This window comes from Anas acuta, chromosome 3, assembly GCF_963932015.1.
Source record: "Anas acuta chromosome 3, bAnaAcu1.1, whole genome shotgun sequence".
In the NCBI taxonomy this organism is placed as follows: domain Eukaryota; kingdom Metazoa; phylum Chordata; class Aves; order Anseriformes; family Anatidae; genus Anas; species Anas acuta.
In genome coordinates this window covers 92,471,928-92,496,648 of record NC_088981.1, presented here as the reverse complement: position 1 = coordinate 92,496,648, position 24,721 = coordinate 92,471,928, and the positions used below count along the sequence as shown (strand labels likewise).

Here is a 24,721-nt window from a genome sequence, read left to right as displayed (position 1 = left end):
GCTATTTTAAAGCAGGGGCAGATTAAATGTCCATCTTTGGGATCCAAGCCCCAGAGCTTGGACAGGGCCCATAGGCCAGCTCCAGATCCAGCTGCTCCTGGCAGACTAGAAATAGGTGGCACAAGAACAGCAACTGAAGGTCAGACCCAACTCTCAATTCCATGTTGCCATCTCGGGAACAGAAAAATAGGCAACATGTCTCCTATATGATGACTCTTACCACGGATTTAGCATCAGAGCAACTGAAAGAGAGGAAGGTACTGAGATTCCAGAATATCTCATTATTCCTCTGCTTTTTACAAGTCATCTGCTGGAGTGGGCCACCACCTCTGACTTGTCTCCTTCTCTGGCCACCTCTCAGACCCCAAATGAAGGCCAAAGCCTTCATGACCAATGCAAGAGTGCTTCAAAATAATATTAATTGCACTACAGCCTCCAAAGAACCTCACTGTGGTAAGAGGTACCAGGAACTTGAGAAAAGGCTGGGTAGTTATGTATCTCCACCAAGTAACCTACAAAGAAATCCATGCTTCTTGCCTTTTTCCCTAACACAGGCAAATGTTTAATTGCTGACCCGCTAGCCCGAATGAACAGTCCCAGGACTGCTTTGTGGCAGACTGATAAAGAACGAATTTGGCTGGAAGGCTTACAGGGAACCAACAGCAAAAAAAATAATTGCTGGCTGACAAGAGAAATGTTAAGAGGTAACACGTGCCCTAAGGAGGCCTGGGAAAAAGAGCCCATCTTCTCTAGGGGGGGCTGGACAGCAACGTAATGTCTGGACAAAAGCCGTACAGACTGGGGCCTCACAAGCAGCCTTTTGTAAAAAAAGGCCTGATTGCAGGGAGATGGGGAGAGAGGAAGAAAGAGTGTTTCACAGGAGTTACTGAGCTGCAAAATGATGATGAAACAGTAATAAATAAATAAACAAACCTACTGAGTCAGGACTTGGAAGTTCCGGAAAATTGTGAAGGCCTGAATTCACAGAGGCCTTGAATTTAAGACGCTTAAAAGTTTCAGGTTTCAGTTTCTGCTTTGTTTTGTTTTTAAACAATTACAGATTACTCTAAAAGAGTGTGAAATTAAAGAATATTCACAGTGGTTTGAAAATAAATCATCACTGATTTTCACATAAATTATCCTACTAAAACTGCAGTTACTTTCTGAGGTCCAGAATCTTCCTTTATTTATAGTTGCTCATCTCTAATGTCATCAGTGAAAATGTACTGGGCATTGAAGACAAAATCTATTCAATTATTAATTTGGACATTTATACATGCAGCATGTAATTATAAAAACAGTGCAGTCTGATTTAGCAGGTTATACAGATGCCACAAACTAATAGTACCTATTGCATTATGAAACTGAAATTAAAAAAAAACAAACAGATTACTAAAAGCATGCAAAATGCATAACTGTAAGCTTGCCTAAATCCTAACAACACGTCTCAGGGATTTTCCATATCTACAGGACAAATTATTTTCTAAAATACTTAACTCAGTAAACTACTGGATTTCCTATTCTATCATTTCTGTATCTTATATACAATTACTTGGGCCACAGAAGAATGTACTTTTTTTGGACTTGTGCAGCTGCAAAAGCCAGTGGTATAATGTGGAACAAAGCTTACATTTATCTAATTGTGGGTACCGAGTCAGAAAGCCATAAACATCTCTAGACGTAACTCAGATGCAAGAGAAACTTAATCCTCAAATGCATATCATCTCCTTTTTGTTCATCATGGCCTTCCCCTAAATCATTTCTAAATTCATTCCAATACTCAGAAGGATTTTCGGTTCTGAGGAAATATTATCCCCCAGATAAGTGCCATGACTCAGAGAAACAAGAAACCACAACAGGCAAAATAATCCCTCACCTTTTGACTACATCCCAGGTTGCAATGGTGTTACGATTACCGACAATGAAACAGAGGCAGTAACATCACACAGCAAACGGACCCTTAGGGTCGCTGAGAAATAACTACTGCAAATGACCAGAAAATGTAAGGGGCAGTTCAAATTAAGACACCTCAATGTAGGTGTCTTTGTATAGGTGTTTATATGCTGGCTAGGTCTCTACGAGCCCGTTTTACTCAGTTGAGGCCGTTTCCTAAACACAGGCTTCTAGAGCCCTGAGAGATACCTTGCTATGTCCCTGCTGGCCTCCAGCTGCAAGTCTAGAAGAACAAAGGTCTCTCATAGATCTGGTGTCTCATCAGAGAACTCCACATGCATGTCCTGGATACTCTCACGAACCTCAAATGACACCTGTCTTTTGACTGAATCAAGCCTGGCAGATCTAGTTAGTACAGTCATCAGACCTCTAACAACAAGGTATCACACCCTGAATTAAAGACAAAAGGAGTAAGTCAACTGCCCACTTAGAACATCTGAGACGCTTAAAACCATCCGGGATATCTACATGGGGATTGCAGACGCAACAAAGGACCTAAGGAAACTCTCCTCCTAACTGCATCTGCACCTCCAGGTGAGGCAGGGTACGATGCATCATCCCAGATCACAGTAGGAGCCTATGCTGGGCCACGAAATTGCTCAGTAGGTACTCTAAGCACCTACTACAGGAGTCATCTCAATTGCTTCACCAAGTTCCACCCACTGTATCGACTGCCCCCCAGGTCTCAGATCTGTTGCTGAACGTGTTTACTTCCATTTAAGATGTATCTTATCCTGCCTGATCTCAGTCTCTCCCCAGCTGACAGTGTGCTTCCCATAAAACCTGTCATGCTTCTCATACTTCTGTGGGCGTCTCATAAATCTCCAACGAGAACAGATGTTTATGTTTAGTCAAATGGAGAGAGGCTTCAGAAGGCGGTTAGCTGAATCACTCTCCAGGCTATACCAGCTGTACAGACCAAACCTCTATCCCTCAGATTATCAGATTACAGGGAGAATTTAGAATTGAGCCTCACCACAACTTTCCCAATATATATATAGGATTACTCCATGCATAAACACTCTTATTGTCACGAAGCTTCATCTTTTTCATTAAGGCTCTGCTGTTAGACATTTCAATTCAGATTTTTCCCTCATTCAAAATCTGAGTGAAGACAAAAAAACTGGTAAGTGTAAGTACGCACGTTCTTCTGAATTTCCTTATGTATTCTGAACCTGAATCTGCCATATACAGGTGCCAACGACAACAAATTTCCAGATGCCTCAAAAGAAATGGCACACAGGCAAATGCTAAGGTTGCACAGATTAACATAGAGCATCCATCACCTTACTAATCCCTTCTTCATTCAGTATAGGTACTGCAGTTGTTACTACTAAAAAGACAAAATTAATTTTATAAAATCCTTTTCTTTGGTTACTTTATATGTACTGATGTGGTTTAATATTCAATCTAAGAACTATTCATTCTTAAAAATATTTTAATATAAGTTTTTTAACAAATTATTTTGAAAAAATGAAATGTGACAGATTTACAAGACCTGAATTACACTGGTAGAGATTTACATCATAGTTATTGAGGGTCAGGCCAGAGTGAAGTAAGTGTTTCAGCTACAATTTAAATGGTCCTACATATTTCACACAGAGCTGGCTACCTTACAGCGGAAAATCTTTGTCACCCCAGCTCGCCTAAATTAGACACTTCATGTTTTTCTTTCTTGACTTTTTTTTTTTTACAGGTGGAAATAGTAATGCTAGCTTTCATCGTTTTCTATAAGCATCCAAAACTGCACCAGATGTCCTATGCTTCAGTTAGCAAGAAAAAATAAAAATTTCTTCCTGCAAAAACCTGTTCATGAGCTTCAGAAAGATAAAACACACATCAGTTAAAAGTGTCATTACCGTTATCTGCTTCTATCCATGTTTTTAATAATCTTTATTTCTTAAAACACAGCAACATTCAACCATTGCTTATTCTTTGGATCATGATCAATATACTTACTCCCAGACTTCTTTCTCCATATACCATGTAGAAGTTAAGTTAAAGACTGAGATAACAGGGAGGTTGAGAGAACTTCAGAGCCTCGCTGATGGTGAGCAGTTAGATTCTCCTTCACCCTGTGCATTGGCCTTGGCTGAGCTGCCCACCATGGTTAGATCATTGCCACAATGGTCCTATTTGTGTCTTTTGTTCCTCCTTACAATTCACAAGACCCTAGCAGCTGTTTGTGGTTTTGTGTGTTTGTTTAAAAGGTGTTCTCTTCTGATCATAAATCCAGTACAGGATATTCTTAAGCGAACTACGCATTTTCCTTACAATCGTGTCATGTTTCGACCATTTCAAATGACTGCACAGCACCAAGTCTATGGCTAACAATGCTGCAGTCAGTAAATGGGAATTATCTGTCATCTGAATTACATCATCTACAGCCACAGCCATTGTGATGGCCCCATTCTGAGGAGCAATTTAACACCACAGACTGTAAGGCTGCATTATACTGTACACAATCTGCCCAGTGTACAACAATCAGAGTGCCACCTAGTGTGACCCCGTGTTACCATCACGTTTATTGTACTAAAAACAAATGCTCAACTGTTACCAACTGCTTGAAAATGCTGAAAGTAGTGCTTGCTACAATACTCTTATCAGGAAAGAAATTTAGATGATTCAAAATGAAACAAGATTTAAAACTCTTTTTTTTTAATTTTATTTCAATATTCAACAAAACCAGCCTGTAGAATAAAACAGGCCCTATTTATCCAAGTGCTGAAAGAAAACCACCAATCTCTGTCTTTAATAATGTTCAGAAACCAAGGTATTTTCTATGACTGCAGAGACAAGAAATTAGAAAGCAAACTACACCTTAAGATCACCAAAACAGAATTATCAAAACCTTCCAATACACATTAGAAGCATAATGTGTATTTTTGCACAGGCTATCCGGAGGTCCTAAACTGACCCACTCATCATAAAGGTATGCAGGAATCTGAGTGAAAACATATTGCCAAGCAAAACTAGACTTACCTGAAAGTGCAAAATTATGGTCCATATCAACCCCAAAGTCAACTTGGGATTCCCATCTGTTATGTCATCATTTCTAATGTTAACCAGTTTCACCTGCCAAAGAGGGAAGAAAACACACAGAATTTAAATAAATATGCCAAAAATATATACCGCACTGCACAGGCGCGACTATAAAGGAAGCATTACTCACTTCCTGAGCCTACTTGGTTATTTTCTTTAGTTTTCAAAAGCTGAAAGGAATTAAATTCTGGCTGCCTGTGGCCTGCCAGGAACCACCCTCTCCCACCCACGCTGACTTGAGGAGATCCCTCCGCTGTCACTATGCCGGCAAATCTGGTTCTGTGCCAATGCCCTTCATCTCGGCCTGTGTCAAGGTGTGACAGATGGGGAAAGGATAACAAGGACATGCTGATCTGTAACTGTGGTACATCGGTCTCAGGGCAATGCCGAATCTCAGGAAGTGATCACTGGCTTTCCCCATGCTCTTCCGTATCAAAGACAGAATCCAGCAACAAGAGAACTTGCCTGTTAAAGCACAACAACCTGGCTTGATAAAACCAATAATTTATTATCCCCAAAATGCCATATTAATGACAAAGGTTATTATCACCTCTGCTATTTTACTCATTCACAATGCTGTGAACATGAAAAGGTTAACAGGGTTAAAACAAAGGGTGGTATTTTTGCCATTCCAATAAACTCATGTTCAGAGTAAATTTAATAATTCTATTTTCTTTGTTGTATTTTATTATTCTATTCAGTTTCTCTCTATGTCTTATTTATCCAGGTAGCCTAGCAATTAATGATGACTCAGATAAAAGGTATTTTATGCTTATGCTAGTAAAGTTACATGCATATGCTTTTTAACATATGCCCTGTTATCAACACTAAACAAGCGAAGGCATGCTCTCCTTTTGCTCTGCAGACATAATCTTAACTATTAGAAGGAAAAAAAAGAAAAAAAAAGAAAAAAAAAAAGAAAAAGAAAAAAAAAAGAAAAAAAAAGCACTCTCTCTGGAAAATGTGTATTCCTCAGTTCAAAAAAAGAAATGAAAGACATCCAAATGTTTTCCTCTCACTGCATATGAAAGCTGTTTGTGTTTGGCAAAGCTCTACATGATAGTCAAATACGCTTCCTCTTTATTTTTTTCTTTGTATTTTATTCTTTTCCCCCAAGTCAGGCTCCAGAATTATCCATGCATAGACTCTTTCTAACCTAAGGAACAATAAAGCATTGTGTCTGGAGGTTATACATCCACCCTGAGAAAGTTACCTCCTAAATATGGTTTAGAAAGAAATAACGAGAGCACCACACCTCTTTAACTCTGCCTTTCCTTCCTGAGCTGAACCCCGGTCTCTGGAAAAGTCCCTTTGCCTTCAAAACCTTTCATAGCCCTCACTCCAGGCTAGGACCCCCTCTATAAGAAGGAGAGGGGGAGCTGAAACTTTTACCCAAGAACGCCAACAGCATAACATTATTTTGTAAGCTAGGGTACGGCCACCTTCATGAAACTGCAAGGCTGAAGGAAGCACAAAAATTCTCAGATCACAATCAAGAGCCACATGATGGAGGCCTGCGGTTCCCAGGGAGAGAGGATGATCTGATTTTACATGCCCTGTGACATGTACCTCAGGTCTGGCATACAGATATAAGGCATGGTGCCGCACAAACCCAGAGGTCTCGCTGCATAAAAATGCCATTGTGATCATCAGTTCAAGTAGCCTTTCATTTACTTCGTAGCATTTTTGTTCAATAGCTCAGAGAAGTTCCCCTTGAACTCAGGGAAGCAGGATTGAGTTCTTGGTTCTCTCACCCCACAACCCGAAGTCTGTAACTACACTCACCATATGGAAAAGGCAATCTGCTTTAAAAACAAAAAAACAAACAAAGTATCTGCTTACGTTTTGCTACCTTGTATTTTTTCACACTTTTCAAGTAGCAAAAAAAAAAAAAAAAAAACACCACAAACCAAACCAATCAGAATCACCCGAACAGCTCATTTCCAGTGTCAATTCACAAGGATGGGTTAGATGGGGATGCAGTTTTAATTTCAAAAAAATTTTTTGACATTTTTGAATGTTGCCATTTTGCAAAAGGAGAAAGTGAGAATCCTAAGCTTCTAAAAGAAATGTAAAAGCGGAAAGAAACTCATTCCACTGCAATAGAAAGCCACCAGGGAGTGCAGTTTTCAAGTGTTTGGTCCAAAGGTGAAACTAAACCCAAACCTTCTACAGCCCAGGTGACTACTGACTTTCTAGGGCACAAGTTCTGGTTTTATCAGGAACAAGGCTTGAAAAGGGTTTTCCAAAAGAAGCATCATCAAAACAAGTGACTCCCCATAAAATGTTCTAAATTCTCTGAATCTGGATTTTGCACTAAAAAAAGATTTTGTGAAAAAATAATACATACCAGCTGGTGTTTGAACAGCTTGCGAGATTTTGAATCTATTATAAGCAATTCCTGTGGATCTTCCCCATAATTTTCTCCTCTTTAATATCATATACCACACGTGTTCATGTTATTGCTCAGAAAAGGCTGGTGTAAAGCTACTTCTGACACATCCCTCTTTACTATCTCAAGCACAAGATCAAGCCAGCCCTATACCAGCAGCTCTTACACAGTGTGCATGAATGACCAAGGAGGAATTTCTTTTTTATTATTGGTGTTATTTACTGGTTATGCAATTTTTGTTAACATCTTTTATTAAAATGTTCACCGTACCTGGCGTTTTTTCAAATAGTCAAGTGCAATTTGGACGTTCTGGAGTCTGTGAAAACGCATCCGACCTTTTTCTCGGGGCTAAAATTGGAAAACAAGAGTTGTGAGATTTCCCGTTCAGACAAAAGAACAAACAGTCTGGCTCAAAAAAATACCACATAAAATGTTCTAGCCTCTACAGTTTTAAATGAAGCCAATAGCCAATGTCTTTGGTGGAAAAGTGTGCTTTAGTGACTTTTATTTTTTTAAGTTGTAGTTGAAATTTTTTACAACAATGGGTGGAAAGGGAGATCAGTGTCCCAAGGTGCAACTTTGCTCCATGCTGGCAGATTGCTGTTTCCCTGTAAAGTACTACTTAGGCCAAAAGAGCTAAAAAAAGGCCCCACGTGAATCTACAGAAACCAAACTGCAGTATGTAATTATGAAAGACTTACAGTGTATCAAGCAAAGCAAAATATAAGTAATGTCATGGACGTTCATGTTGCTCTGGTAAACTGTAATGGAAAGCTTATCTCTGTATGCACTTTTATGATTTTAACACCATTTATTTATGATATGACTGCATAACCATTGTAACAGCAATACATATTTATTTAAAGGCATCTAATAAAGATAATACCTTCCTCCAAAAAGACATAATACAACATATACAGCCCTAGAGTGTAAATTTAAACTCTTGCCTTGGGTAAACATTATAAAGCGTGAAAAAAACTCATCACTCTTCTCAAATCAAAAACATATGAGCAAGAATCTGTGAAATGAGCGGTGTGTTAATGGAAACATGGCAAAACTGCATGCAGTTAGTGTAAAATCACCAAGAAGAAGAATCACACAGAAAAAGAATACTTTACTTAGCTGCCACAGATCAACAATGGGAAAGCAGTTAATTTTTTATCATCATAATATCCAAATCCTTATGTTCTTCTTCCTTATTTCAGATTTTTCACAAACTTTCTAAATTGAAGCAAACTAATTGCTAGGGCTCAGCCATGAATATGAGTATTTCCTCAGACAATCGCTGTGAAACGCAAAGATAAACCCAAGCCTTCCTCATTTGACTTTTTTCCCCCTGTGGAGTATCAGACGCTTGCCAAAACAAAACATGGGAAAATGGAGTTGAATAAGAAGCATAAACTGAAACACAAAAAAACTTTAATTTCCATTGTAGAACCTTTGATTTAGCTCCTTCTTTTTCACACTGAGAGCCCAGGATCAGCCCCTGCAGCCCTTGCTACTGAATAACATCCATGGATGCCATGAAGGACTGCAGACCTGGAACTTGGTTTTCCAAAACAGAGAGAGTAAAATAAATCCCAAACCGTCACAAAATAAAGGTCAAGGATCTCAGAGGGGAAATATATATTTTTTTTTTCTAAAGTATAGCTAAAATGCAGCATTTTAAGGTATGTTATGCCTCTAGAAAAAAGCACACATATTCCACTGAAATCACAACTGCAGCACGACACACACGGAGCCAAGAACATAATTAGGCCCTATGACAACAAGCTGCTGGAGCAAACACTGACAATGCAGGTTCTACAAAGGCATGGAAGAGCTTCTTGGACTAACAAGCACTCAGCATTTTACACTTCATAGGTAGATATTTCCCTTCTGGATGGTTGAAACACAGTAAAACCATCTGTAAAAAAACATCTGTTGCCAGAAAGATAGATCCTGCAAACCATCCATATATTTGGTAGCCTACACACAGTTGTCACGTAACTTCTACTTTGACTATCTGCTTTGAAAAAGTAACTATTACATTTGATAAATTCTAAGAAATAGATCTGAACTTCTAAATTACCTGATTTCAAAATATTATCCAATATTACAGCAAACACACTGTGGGTGAGTGGCTTCTAACTAAGACGAACTAATTTTCTGCCACCGTTTTAAAGCCTCCAAGGCTTTGTCTGAATTAAGTGTTAACTGGCAATAGAGATTGCATGTATAAATGCTTGCTTTAATGGAATTGCTGGAATTACTGGAATTCTCTAATTAAAAAAAAGAAAAGTCCTATAGGATTTTGATAATGTTGCACCTTGGTTTTGTACAGCTCAGTGGAAGTAAACAAACAGATACGTTAAATCTTAGCATTTTAGCTGTTCATAAAATAGGCTAAAAAAATGTTGTCCTTACCATACCTCCATTTTAAACATACATATCCTGGTTTACCCACACGAGTTCTTTTGTCCTTTCTATGAAGCTACTGCACAACACTGAACTAAGAATTGACTTTTACATTAGCAGACACCACACTTCAAACACTATGTTAGTACAGTTATGGGGGTCGGCACCTACCCCCTTATCCTCATCCTCCACATCCTCATGCTGTTCATACGCGCATGCTTCTGTAGAACTCACCAACCGTAAGGTCTTCAAAAAATCTCGCTCTCTTGGCTAATGAATATAACAGACAGGAGACAGGACAGCAAAGACACAAGACAGACCACAAATGAAAAGAAGAGCATGAAAAGAAGAACATAACGAAGAGAACAAATACCAAGCAAAGGAAGTAATGCTCACAAAGAAAGGAAATGACATCTGAGGAGTGTGTTAGACAATTTCAGGGACATTTTACCCTTGCTATTTGTAAGTTACTCCCTCTAATGGGAAGGGATATTAAGCATCCAGTACTTGTTAAAAGAAAAATTATAAAGAAAAGGGAAGAGCAGAAAAACTGGTATTTTACCCTATTAAGAAAAGAAGTCTCACTGACCACAAGAAATGAAGAAAACAGATTGCATTCCCCTACAGGATTCATGGTGCAATATTTTACCAACAGAAATATAACTTGTGTCTTTGGTATCAAGTCACAGGTTATGGGAAATATCAAAGAAGTTTCCAGCAGTCAACATCCTAAGAGTTAACAGAGTGTATGTATATACAACAAACTGCAACTCCTGCATTCTGATTTAAAAGCTTACCAAGGTGTCACCAGAAAGGACTTCTAGAAGCGAGATTAAGTTATGTCCATCTCTTAGGTCTTCATATAGGTCATTCACATGTTTTCGAACCTGCACACATAAATGCAAAAGTAAAATTTAAGTTCCCCGTTTATACCAAAGAATTCAGTCATATAAGCTTTTAACATCCATGCGTACACATACCTCAACTTTCACTTTCATGACAGATTTACAAATCTAAATTCATCATTATAATAATAGGCGAAATTCACATCCTTGTGTGCACTCATATTGTTCCATTGCGTTTTGTTTCATTTTATCGAAAAAGTGTCAAGTTATATTCAACGAATGCATATAGCAACCAAAAATCAGTATCTGACAGTTTAAACGATACCAGATATTCACCTATTCTGACCTAAATCTTGATCGCTTACAGATGCCGCTAGCTAGACTCAGTGAACTGTGAAAAAATGCACTGAGCAAAACCCTGTCTTGGCACGTGTATTATCCTCAGCACGCACATTCACTGTTGTCAGGCCAGCAGTCAGTGCACATTCTGCCTTTAAACATATTGCTAATCAAGCCATATGGCCTGCCAATTAACAACATGTTTCCCAGTGCTGAGTGAGTTTTCCCAACAGCTCACACATCCTTACACATCGCTCCAAAGAAATACGATGTTTAGTTGATCCGGGGAAGCCAAGGGCACTCACAGCCCTTCCACCAGCTGCAGAGGTTAACACTCCTGACGGCTCCGCAGTGCTCTTCTGCCCGTGGTCACCGACCCATTGGATCCACTTCCCCAGTGCCCCCTAAGAGACCGCCAGCCTTTGCCACTTGACCTTTTTTGACTGAAACGGGTTGAGAAGAGCTGATAACCAGCAGATCCTGGGAGGCCAACCATGGGTGAGGGAGCAGAAGTAATGAGAAGAGAGACAGCCAAAAACCTTAATTTTTTTGATGGGTACAGCAAAGCTGAAAGATGTCTGCCCCATAGGCCAACTTCTTGGTTTTCAGTTTTCGTATAGCTAGCTCAAGTATAACCTTATTTGAAATTGTTAAAAATTTCAGCCACCTGCTCCTTAGAAGTGAAACAAAGGGCCTCGCTTCTCAGGTGCAGAGATTCTTGACGCTGTCAGTCAGGGCAGAGGCTGAGGGCTTTTTGGCTACAATTTAATGTTGATTCACTGATGTTCCCAGTAAGGCACCAGGTCAGAAACTTCCTAACCTTCCAGATGATAAAATACAACATCAGAAGGTTCTTCTGAAGATTTTCCATCTACTAGAGACAAACTGTGCTTCCAATACAAGATCTGTAAGACTATCCCCTGACTGCCAGCATTTCTGTGTGCATGACGAGGACAGCAGGAATCAATCCAGATCTTTGGCCTTACACAATAGTTCTGTTTACCTGACTTTCAGGGGGACTTCTAGATCCATCTTATTGAATAAATCACTGCCTCCATACTTCTGATCAGCTTCATAAATGTTTTTTAGTTCAGGGTTTCTTACTCCAACTTCTAAACATGAAACATGACCTGTTTTTACAAAGACCATCGTCTTAATTGGGAATAGTATCAGAGTATATTTACGCTCGTGCTGAAGACTAGCCAGAACAAGTCATCTAGAAGATTGTTCCGTAAGGAATTACAACAGATAATATTTTCCAAACCGTTTATAAAGATTCTGCAGATGCAATCAAGGTACACGCACAACATCACTCTTATACATATACATAGCTTTATACGCTCACATGCATACACAATGTAATTTAATTTTAATCCCAACTGTGATTAAAAATCCAATGTGCAGTTAATTTAAAAAAAATGACACAGGAAAAATCTCTGGGAATATGAACTGCTGTTAAGCTAAACAAAGAAACAAATGTTCTCCTAGTATATATGTGGCAGAAAAAGAAAAAAAAAAGAAAAAAAAAAAAGGAAAGCCTCAAAGACAACATTAAAACCCCTGATACTAGATTTCATTATGCTAAATGCTGAAAAAATTAAAAGCACAAGGGTCTTCATTTTTGAACCCAAAACAACTGTGCCTTTTTATGTTTCCATTCAAAGAACCACGGAAAACTGTGTGCTAAATGCTTTCCCACAAAAGCAGGCAATTTTTCTACAATAAAACCCTGTGAGAGGGTCCCCCTCCTCCCTGCCCCTCTGGCCAGGACGTGTCACTCTCCAGCTCCCTTAGGAGAACTGAATCCCAAGCCAGACTGGAGCCACAGTGCAGGCTGGTGACTAAAGACAAGGGAGGACATCAGGTTAAGGACAGAGGAAAGGGACATACATCTAAAAGACACCAGACCAGCGCTGCTGAAGAGTCACAGGCATGCAAGTCGGCATATCCACCCTTTTCAACACAAAATTCCTGACAATAGCAATGTGCAGAATTGTGAGACAACAAAATTTAACAGTTTCTAATCTGTCCATTTTGTTTCCTCATTAGATGCAGTTTAATTTTGTGCCTTAAAGATTATTTATTCTCTGGCCTGTCTCTCACAATGCACATTTGTTTACTTTCTGTTTGTTTCTTATACTCTGAGGTTTCCAAAGTATTTCAGAACCAAACATTTTCCCCAATTCATCTTTCTAGAAATCACAGATGTTTCAGAGATAAATCCATACTGTTTATGAAGAAAGTGCCATAGAGGTTTCACAACAGGAAAACCAGCAATATATGCCTTAGACTTCTTTCTTAGTTCTGCCATTGACTGACAGTTATTGAGAAGATTAATTGATTAGGACATACGACTGTGACATGCTAGCACAGGATAACATAATAAGGAATTTGTTCCAATGCCCTGAGCAGCAGATGTGCACCTAAAAAGATGTATTTGGGCAATTGATGTATTTTGGGCAAGTGTGTTCACTCAACGTAGGAGGCCACATCTCGAAGGAACACCTTGTGCTTCTCAGGAGATCCTACATTGCCACTTGAGGAAAAGCTCAAAAAACCTCTCAATCATCACTCAGGCAGGTTTTGCCTCTCAACACATATAATGAATTCTTAGATCTTTAAACACACAAAACTAAGTATTGTTTCACTGCTGTTTTCCTAACACATCCAGACTCCTTCAAATCGTGTCGTACCACAGCATTCAGGTGGGAGCTCCTGGATGGACCCACAGGATTTGCAGACCCCCCGTGCATTTCATTAAGACTTCTTGTGGCTTTTCAATAAAACAGCAAAATTGTCAGCCCTACACTCTGCAAGGTCCACGTGCAAAGTAGGTTACATGCTGCCTCAGGCAGCTTTTTGCAATATACCCATGTGAGTGTGGGAGACTGGATAATTTGGGCATGACAAGAGATTCTTTAAGGAAGATGTGGGAGGTATTTAGTGGCTATGGGGCATATGACAAACCAGAAGCAAAATGGCTTCATCAGTCAAAAGCAGACAGGGAAGATTTAAGGTACTGTTTCAGAGATGATTCATCTTCTGATCTTCTTCTTCTGGCATGCATACTACAATGTTTGTGTCAAGTAAAGCTCCACCCCCCTCAATATGAGCATGATATTTTTCATATCATACATTCCCAGTAAACTTAAGCCCTGCATTGAGGAACCTGCGCTGCCACTAATAAAAACTGCTTTTAAAATTGTAGCAGACACGGAGCTGTAATCCTGCCCCAGATCCCAGCACTTTAGGCACTCTACAAATGGAGACCGTAAAGATGTCACTGCCTCTGAAATCTAGCAAATTAATACCCTGCATAACTCACATAGCTTCATCATACTGTTCAGCTGACGCAATTGGTTGACCCTGTAATCGAGTTGTTATCAGTTACAACCTCGTGTACAGTTCCCCTTCTGCAGTCAAAGGCCCTGAGCCACAGGGCTTGATTTCCTTTTCTGTAGGCCGGTGTCACAACAAACCTGACACCATCGCCTTCAGTCTGCCTGGGTCTCATTTCCAGTGACACAAAACGAAGCCTTGATTCAGCTGCATGGGCGCACACCTAAGACCATTTCATGTGCTGAGGGTTATGCCACTTGCCCCAAAGCTTCTTCTCCAGGAGGATGAAGGTTTGCTGAAGTCCGTCCTGTCAGCCTCTCACAAACCTGTCCTGAATTCCCTAACACATCTCAACGGCCCTAGGTAACTACACACCTGAACTGAATCTGCACAAACTGACCTCTGGTTTTGCCACAGGCCATGGCAAAGAACAAGCTATCTTCCACATGAATCACACATGCTACAGGCTGTGACTTGGCAGTGAAATCACCTAAAACCTCTTTCACTGATGCACTTCACAGAGCCACAGCCAGGTAGCGAATCTGACCATAACTCTACAAAAGAAAAGTGAGATGAAACTAACCCACTTCTTTTTTTCTTGACAGTTTAGTTGTGTTGTACTGATATTGGACAAAATCTGGTTGTATATGCCTGTATGGATGATATGGGAAAGTCTGTCCCTGCTGCATCTGCAAGCAAAAACTGCTTGGTGTTGAAAGGAAGGAAAGAACATGCCCTGCTAAAACTCTGTGAAAACAATCTCGCCCCTTTTTCTGCTTCAGAAGAAAATCTGGCAGGAAAATAGTGTTGTGGCCCTTTCTGTGCATACAGTGGATGCACACCCAGCACGGAGACACCTCACAGACACTGGTGCTACGGCACAGCATGCTCCAGCCCAGTGCCTAAAATGCAAGGGATTGCGTTCTCAACTGAAACAGCAGAGGAAGGAAAGGAAACAATGTGTTGCAGAATACTGAGGAGAAGGCAAAAGAGGCCAGAGTGAGCATATGATCAGATAAGGCAGGAACAGCCAGCAGCTACTCCCATGTGCCAGAGGCAGCCAGGAACTCCCTCAAGGAAGTGAGGCAACTGCGCGACCCTGGGGCCGCAGGCCTTGGAGCCAAGGCAAGCTTTGTGCTCACACTCTTGCAACCGTTCCAGTTTGTACAGGCTGTAGAAAGCAGACGATCGTAATCACGTATCTTTCTTAAAATATTGGGATTTTTCTTATCTATGCCACAGGTAAGCTGAAGCGATGGTGGAGAGAACAAGCCAAACCAGGCCTCTCCTTACAGTTTTCAGAACTGGCAGCAGTCAAATCAAATCTGATTCCTGTTTTTGAGGAACTGAAGTTTTGCTGACAAGCCTTTATTAAAAACCAGTGTTATCCCCAGGCATCATCAAGAATTACAATACGACAGAGCCAACAGAGGCCTTTCAGGCTACACAGCCTGGGAAAGGCTTTTCAAGTACCACTTTGTTCGCTCGGGGAAGTGAAGTTAATTAAATGCACAGCTCAGATACAAAGCCCTACCAGCTCCTCGGAAGGAAAATGGGACAGGACTCAAAAGTTAGGGCTGCAGTGGGTGTGTTTGGAAAAGAAAAAGGTCAGGCCTTAATTACCACTGAGGTCACTGATAAATCCAAGTGACAACTGGCACAGGGCCACCGCTGGTTTAACAATAAACTCCAAATTTTAAGAATCTGACTTAACGCCTGTAGAAAGATCATGTAAGACTCCCATTCACTTCGGTACATTTTGGATCACGCAAAGGGCTTCAGATTTTCAGCTACAGTAAATACTTTTTCTGAGATAACAGACACGGATGGTTAAAAGCTGCTGTAATTGCACCGCTCCACAGAAAACGTCACCAGCACTCAGACCACTGAAACACTGCTCTGGCCACTGCCTAAGGTCCTGACATCCTCATGAGCTTCCCTAATTTTTCAGCTTTTTAAAAATATATTGAAGATTGTTTCTGGAAGACAAATTGTACAACAAGCACTAGTGAGGAATGAGGAAACAGCTTTCTCGAAGTTTGGAAAATTTGTATCTTTCAGTCTTGTCACTTTGTGAATACAAAGGAAGCACACTGCCAGTTCTAACTGCATGGCAAATAACTGTAAAACACAAATAAAGAACAAAAAGACCTTATACAACGAGTTTTATTTTGTTTTCATGCAAAAATAAAGATTTACCATGCCAACACACACAAAGCATGATTTATGCAGTTCTTCCTAAAAGCTCTGAACAGGCTGCAACAAGATCCTTGCGAAAATGCAGCGTGTAATTGTCAGAATATCGGATTTGTCAAAATTTTCCCATGTGACTGATTTGCCAAGCAAGGCTGCTTCCTCCAATGTCTTCAGTACTACTTACTTTGCTCTGCAGACTTCTTAGATTGCCCCACATAGCATACACGAGTGTTGCTTGATACACCCCAAGGCCACTCCACCACGGGTAATTCAGATCCCACCAGCCTGCTCGGCACAGCCAGGCTCTGAGCTGTGGCCCGTCACCAACCCAATGGCACCCCTACAGATCAGGGAGCAGAAGCTGTTCTGTGCAGATCAACATCCTCTCCCTGACTCTGTCTTACGTTCCTTAATCTCCTTATTTTTAACCAAAATTTTACCTGATAGAAATTCTGGGGAAACAACAAACTCCAAATACATATCCTGGTCATGACCTTTGTTTTATACTGAAGCCTATAATAAGATGCACCCGTTCTATAGAAAATAAGCAAATTCAAATTCTGGCATAATTTAATCCCTGGGTAGCCCTGAAACGGTGACCTTCAGGCACAGCTTTTCCTCAGGGGACAGCAGTGGGTGCAGCCAGCACAAGCACTCAGCTGCAGATGGTGCTGTTCCTCCGTCTCTGTGTGAATGCGCTCGTGCTGGACATGCACGGCCAAGCAGACGCTGACTTGCTTCCCCCCCTGGCCTGACTGCAAGTGGGTGGCAAGATGGCACAAAGGGAAAACTTGTGCTCAGTCTCTTCTGCACGCCTGTTCACTGGCAAGCAAAGCCTGGTCAATCCACATTTAGGTCCATTTGTCAAAAACTCCCTTTCACTTGTTTCCTTTGCTCACCAGTCCAATAATCCATCGTACTGAAAAGTTCTCTTGTAGCTACTCTGAAAATAAATTGTTCTTTATTTCATACTCATAGTTTTTTAGCCATTTGTTTTTGTTCTGGATATTAATTTTCCCAAGCAACAGGCTTGGCTAATGGTACTCCATTTCATAAAACCCCTTTATGATTTCAAATATACTAAGTTACCTTTAAACAAGTCTCCCATACAAAGCTAGTTCAACATCCCTGATATTTATAACAGATATTTTAGAACAGAAGATTCATCCTTGGCTGTGTCCTTGGACTGATCCTTCACATACTCATCCAGCCAACACTGTACACACTACTAGCATTGGTACTTTGTGACTTGAACACACTTAGTGTGTTCCACTCCTCTGAAACCCTGTCCTTGTACTTGAATTTGTATCAAAATTTTTTTTTACATTAACCTTCATAACTCTTCCAGACATCTAGATTGCCAGATTAACCCACTGCCCTCCATTGCTTCTCTGAATAACTCTTAATAAAGTAACATCATAAAAAAACACTTGTTTGACTATAAGGTAAATATACTATTGTTCATATTAAAAAAAAAAAAAAAAAAGAAAAGAAAAAAAGAAAGAAACTCTGGACATTGCTAAACCTTGTCCTTACATTTATCATGTTCCTATATTTGGTTTCACGAAATGCATTCCAATATTCTCCTAATCCCCAAATCAGCAAGTATGCAAGGAGGTAAATAATCTTACATATGTAATAAGCAAGAAGTAGGACACAAATATGCACATTTAAGAGTTCTTTTCTGGATTTCAGTAGTTGTGTGATATCTCAAACAATTATTATACAGAACAATTTTAACCAAAAGTCTTTTTTTTTTTTCCACAAAAAATCCTTCTTTCTGCCTATTAAAGAAGAATTAATCTTGTCTTCATTTCAGCTCATGTCTCAGATCTTTCTGAGGTAAAGGACTACATCAATTAATATATGTTGTCAGCACTAGAATCAAGGTCTGGCCATTAAAAATACCTCCAAAGATCCCATTCCACTTAACAGCTTTATTATCATGGCACTACCTCCACTGCTTGTAACACTTCCACAGTCTTGGTTGGCTGCAACTAACTTTGCATATTGGGATCAACAAATACATCTGAATGAAGCCCATGTTGTACAGATTCACAAGCTCAGCAGAAATGCTTATCTACGAACACAAAACAGACATCTACTCTATTATTGCCACAATTTACAGTCCAAAAATATTAAGTTACAGAACTTTAGTACCTGTTTAGTACCTATTACCAGTTTTAGTACCTATTTCACCAAAGTAACCTTCACCCTACGAACATCTCCCAGTGAGCACGAAAGATGCCACACACTGCAAGGCAGGGGAGGTCCTGTGCAATGCTCCCAGCTCATTAACAATTCTTGTACCAGTTGTGACTAATGCCCAGGATGTCCATCCCTCCCCTGTTTTGCATCTCAGTAGCCCTTTATGATTTTTCCTCAATGCCAGGCTCCTTGTTCAGATGTTTTTGTGTATAAGACTATGCATAAATTTTATAAAAAAAAATAAAAAATTACATTATAAAACCCTCTAAAAATCTCTTATTTTCTGGTTGTTATGAGATGCAGCCTCAGCACGTATTACTGGTAATAACTAAAATGTGACTCACAACCTGCTTAAAGCCTAATTTGTAACTTTTATTCTATTCCCTTTCAAAAATACTTTACTTACAAATGCATTAATAGCAAGCAATGAAGAATTGAAAGCAAACATTATTAAGTTTCACATTACCTTCACGATACCCACTGAAAGCAGGCATTCCCACTGAAACTGTAGGATTGATGCAAATTTAAATCACTAATTTAATGAAAATATAAGCTTCATAAAGAACTTGTCATTGGTCAGCTCTAAGACTCAAAGTTGAAAATTATTTTCATAACAGGGTTGGTCTATATTAGGCTTGTCACTATCCCAGAATAATACAAATGTGAGGCTAAAAAGGCCTAAACAGATCATCTTATTCAATTCCATGAAGTGAAGGAGATTAAGTTTGGTGTACGTGCTCCAGAGATGCTTGTTTAATTTATTCTTGAAAATTCAAATGAAGGAAATTTTACAAGATGATATGTACACTTCTATGTTTTACTATGCTTACTATCCTTTGGGGGGTACTTCGCCTTGCTAATCTTCAAATTAAATCATACGTAAACTAAGCCAAATTTTTTGTTGCTCCCTCCTTAGAGCCTGACTTTGGAAAAGACTTGTTCACCCCCACGTCTGCATAACTCCCTTTTTACATACTGAGGACATGTCATCGTGCCCCTGTTCAGTCTTGTGTTTCAGACTAAGTAAATATAGTTCCTCACAACCTGTCCTTGATTTTCCAAGAAAACTTATCTTCTTAATGCTTTATTACAGATGCAAACTTCTTGCCATCGTAATGATGTGGCGCAGCGCAGCCACATGGAGTTTCACAACCTCATGCCCACAAACACCAGGGAGAGCCACACGTGTCTACAAGAAGGCAGAGTTATGAGCTGTCTCCTTGTCTCCTAAGCACTGTGCTGGCCCACAGAGATGGTGAGGAGTTAATCTGTAGCTACTGGAGTTTCCTAGGCATGAGCAAATTCAGCCCAGCAGAGGAGACGGACCCTTGTAAGAAGTGTGGCAGGGTGAAGGCTGCACTTCCTATTGCCAACGTGACACCAGGCCTGAGCCACAGAAAGGTGCAGCCACAGCCTTACGGAAACAGGGTAAAACCACAAGGATGAAGTGACAGAGCTTGAGTCCTCACTTGAGGATGCAGCACAGAAAGTTGTCCAGACCCATCTGTTGATGGAAAGGACAGCGGGTCCTTGCTCACTTGTATGGCCCCTGTGGCAGCCATGACAGCAGCCACGATGGAGGCCGTGGCTCTCACGAGTGCCAGGTTTGGCTGCAGTCACAGCTGTTACTGATGACAACACCCAAGCAAACTATATCAGATCCTTTCATTCGAGCTTTCTGATAGTAACCTGCTAGTGAGACTACATGTGGGAGCACGTCAAAAACTTCAGGTACACCATGCACACAGCATCCCCTGGTTCTGCTCACTTTCAAAGATCAGTCGTCCAACCCAAGGTTGGATAGATGATAGTTCAATAATTTGCCTCACTGCCTTGCCAAGGAGTGAATTACTCTGTGAGGTCTGTAATTCCCCATTCTTTTCTTCCGTTTGGGAGAGAGGTATTGTGCTTGCTATACTCTGGACACCTACGAGTCCCCAGTCTTTTGTGAATTCTTAAATAAAATGATAAAATGCCTTCAATTAGTTTCTAACTGTTGGGTGAATAAAACTGTGCAACTAGAAAGCACATAACTTCTCTAAATATTCTTTAAACTGACCTTTCCTTATCTTAATTCTACTCAAATCTTATTAAAATGTGTTTCATCAAGTCAATATTATGCAGCCTAAAGAGGATGGAGTACTTCAGCCTTCTTTACACCATTCAGTAATGCATTTCATTTTTCTCCTTCGATAATGCATCTGTATTTCCCCCTTTCTTCTTCATATTCTGGCATAATTACAGAACCCTTCTCTCGTGGACTTGTCACTCTCTTACCGTAACTCATTTTGGACCTTTGCTTGTCTGACTGTATCCCATCATGCTTTACTAACTCTTTTATACAAATCTTTAGTCCTATTACCTTTATTTCCATTTTTTTGTATGGCTCCTTTTCATTCGACGCATCTCTTACCAGCAGCAATATATTCTATACCGTGCCTCCTATCTGCGTTCCCCTCTGCAGCCTGCCTTTGTGTCTTCAACACAAGCGCGTTCAGCGACTGCCAGAGCTCCTGCATTCCTTCCTCTCTTAGATTACCTCCCCAGGAGACCCTACCTAGTGGTTTCCCGAGTTTGCTGAGTTTGGCTGCTTAGAAGCTCGCTGTCGTTTTTTTTTCTTCTCACTTCTCTCTTTTCTTTGAAAGGTGAGCCTGCGGTTTTGCAACCACTTGCTGTTAAGTGACATTCGCCTTTTATATTTTGAAGCAGTGCTTCCCCACCAGTGGAGATCTAACTAACCAGCAGTTTTGCTAGCAACTTTCTTAACCTGCTAAAACAAGCGTTATTTCCAGCATGCTCTGACAGGCTGAAGGTCTGTCTCTGGGTGGCACTTATCCCACAACACCAGGGATAGGGGTAGCCCCTCTCATTCCTGCAACAGGCTGGCAAAGAGCACACAGTGAGCCCCGACCTGTTGGGCACACGTAGCTGAGGATGAGCTCAGTTGTGCCACAGAAATAACTCTTTTTTGCATAGGCCACAAAGGGCATGCAGATGACCAGTTTAAATGCAGACCCCCTACACCTGTTTTTTCTGTCGGTTATGAGGATAAATGATTGCCACAAAGTCCTGTGCTTTGAATGCTAGATGGTGACCAAAAAACTATTGTTGACCTCCTTGTTCCCATTCAACACCTCGAATCAACAGCAGCCACGACCACCTTTCGTTTCATTTTATCTTTGGCTGGAGATGTGCATCTGTTTCACAGTGCGAGCAATCTTCTTCAACCTCCATCCTTCCAGTTTGCCCTCTCCCTTCCAGCCTTGGACCACATGCCACCTCATCATGGATGAATTGTTTGAAGTATTGAAATGTAATGTTAATAGCACGTATCAAACCCAACCAATAAATCCAGCTTTCATAGCTTAAAACTACAAGGATGCATTAACTCAGGCCAAAGGCAATATGCTCTACACCTGCCTAAAGCAGGTAAGAGATAAGGTTTGCAGACTGAACAATATTCTGACTAAAATCCAGATGCTGTATTTCAGTAGGTAGATGAGGATTTTAAACATTACATTACTACTACCTTTAAATCTCACTGTTCAAAGCACCAAAATCATCTTTAACAGACAATATGTGCTTCTTTACAGGAAAAAACTTGTTTACTCAGATATATTCCCACGTCCCCGTGCAGGCACACACCTGTATTACCTCAGATCAAGCCTGGCATCCCAAAGTATACAAAATATTGTTGCAGAACTAAATAGTTTGGCATGTTTATGACTGAATGTTTGCAGTTGCTTGCTGTCTGGAGTCCAGCTAAAGGGACAAACACTACTCCCACCGGAGCCAATGGCACAGTTACATTGGCCTCATGGGGGCAAGATCAAGCCCGAGTATTTCTAAATTGGTATATAAATGATTATTAAATGTGGACACATCAAAAGTATATAGATAAAATATAATTTCATGCATAATTTAACAATTAATTAAAAACCCAACACTTAATTGCAAATGGTAGAATTTTATCTCTTCTGATCTCTAAGGATAAATAATTAAATATTGAATAAAATCTGTGCTGAGAGCTAATTGCAAACAATGAACCCACAAAAAGAGAATGAATTAATATATTAGTCTATTATAGGAAACATTGGTTCTAGTGTTTCTATTCCACCATAGAGTAATCTCACAGTAGACTTAATTCTCCCTGTATTCATCCTTTCTCATATAAGAACCTACATAAAACAATTTTAAAAAACAATAAAAAGGATCACAAAAACATACACTCAGCTGTTCCAAAAGTGCTGCATGCCATAAAAATATCAATGCACTTAAGCTATATTTCATGCATATTTAATTTACCGTTTTCAATTATTCTCTTTCCTACTCCCAATTAGTCATCAAGTCTGCATGCATTAAAGAGGATCAAATAAACTTGAAGTCTGTGGCACAGTTTTTATTGACTTGATTTATTTATTTGCTAGCAGAGAGATTCTGTGATGCGGTTTATCATCAGCCTCTAAAACGTTCACATTTTGTCACTGCCTCATCATCCTCAACAACCCCTGGTTACCTTCCTCCCTTGTCTAAACTTCTAATAAACACCTAAAAAGTCCTGAGTTTGCTTGCTGATCTGCTTTGCAAACACCTATAGATTATACTAGCAGATCACAGATGCTGTGTGGCTTACTTTTGAGAGGAAGATTTTTGAAAAATTTGTATACACCATGTGATATGAGTAAATTATAATCATACATATTTCCAGAGATAATAACGAAATCAAGTATTTCTTTACAGCATTAACTGCTGAATACTTCTGCTTCGGAAAGATGTTTGAGTATAGTCCTGAACATGAAATGGTCAAAAATTTTTAGGAGAAAAAATGAAAGAGTCTGTCTACCTAGACACAAATAGGTCCTGCTGAACACTGAAAAAAATGGAATAGAGGAGGAAATCCTCATACCTCGGCCACACCCAAAGACTAAGGCAGTGAGCGCAGCAAGCTGCATGCTGTGTTTGAAGTGAGGCTGTACAGTTTACAACAGCTGTCAGAAATAACCAGGAGGAACACGCAGAAGATTCATTTGTATGCACTTGCACAGCAAGCAATCTTCTTACTATTTTTATTAATACAGAAAAAAAAAAAAGGAATTTTCAAAGTATATTTCAGATATGAAAGGCAGTAAAGGTCTTAAAAAAAAAAAGCACAGTTAGACTAACACCAAGGATTTAACGCCTTAAAACAAATAAAAATGTAGAGCTAAAGAGCGTTCATTCCTAAAAGAAGAGGTGGGGAATGTTAAATAACAGATTAACTGCATGGCTAAGAAGAAGATATCGTAGAGTAGTGCTATCTCTAACGATAAGCACTAGTGTCAGTGAAGTGCCAGCTTTCAACAAGGGAATGACTGCATCGTACCAGAATGGTTCCTCCGCCATTAAATGCATACCTGAACGTTTCATGAAGGTATTGATGCAAGATGCCATTTGCAAACCATGAGCTGTCTGAAGGACTCGGGAATCAATAGCACTGGGTTTCTATTATGAATTATGCATTTAGTCTTTGCACAACAAAAAGCACTTCTTTCTACACTGTACTACCAATGTATCACTGCAACACAGCATGCAATTCTGAACACAGAGCTTTAGAACAGTAGGTCTAAAAGCATTTTGTCCAGCTACTTCTAAAAGCCTTCTTGCCCATAATACCTTTGCAAGTGACTTTTGGGGCAACTAATGAATGTGCAGGGATGCTGCCCACCGCTCCCATTGCCTGCACACTTCTTCCTAGGTCCCACTGGTTGAGGGTCCCAAGACAACCCATGCTGCTGGGGGCAGCAGGTGGCGGTGCCCTCTGCAGTGCCATGGGCAGGAGAGGCTCCCTCTCAAGGCTGCTGCTCAAGGCACCCCAGGGTCCCATACCGGTGCTGGAAGGTCAGTTAAGAGGTGCTCTACAACCTTTCCTTCAACGAAGAAGGGAACCACTTTTGCCCAGGGAAGTGGCAGCATCACCATCCCTGGGGGTGTTGAAGGAAAGGTTGGACCTGGCACTTTGGGACTTGGTTTA

The 24,721-nt window shown here is 40.2% G+C and overlaps 1 protein-coding gene across 32 annotated transcripts in view; it reads right to left on the bottom strand.

Annotated features, from left to right (window-relative positions):
- DST (dystonin) overlaps nt 1-24,721 on the bottom strand; it is a 296,897-nt gene that overhangs the window by 175,555 nt on the left and 96,621 nt on the right. For 17 of the 32 annotated variants that reach the window (XM_068678323.1, XM_068678322.1, XM_068678298.1 and 14 more), the window contains exons 6-9: nt 10,582-10,671; nt 9,956-10,054; nt 7,658-7,735; nt 4,936-5,028 (exon numbers count right to left, since the gene is read on the bottom strand). In XM_068678323.1, the coding sequence (XP_068534424.1) occupies nt 4,936-5,028; nt 7,658-7,735; nt 9,956-10,054; nt 10,582-10,671 (360 nt within the window). The remainder of the gene's footprint in view (nt 1-4,935; nt 5,029-7,657; nt 7,736-9,955; nt 10,055-10,581; nt 10,672-24,721) is intronic. The other 15 variants (XM_068678301.1, XM_068678330.1, XM_068678333.1 and 12 more) reach the window with 1 other exon arrangement.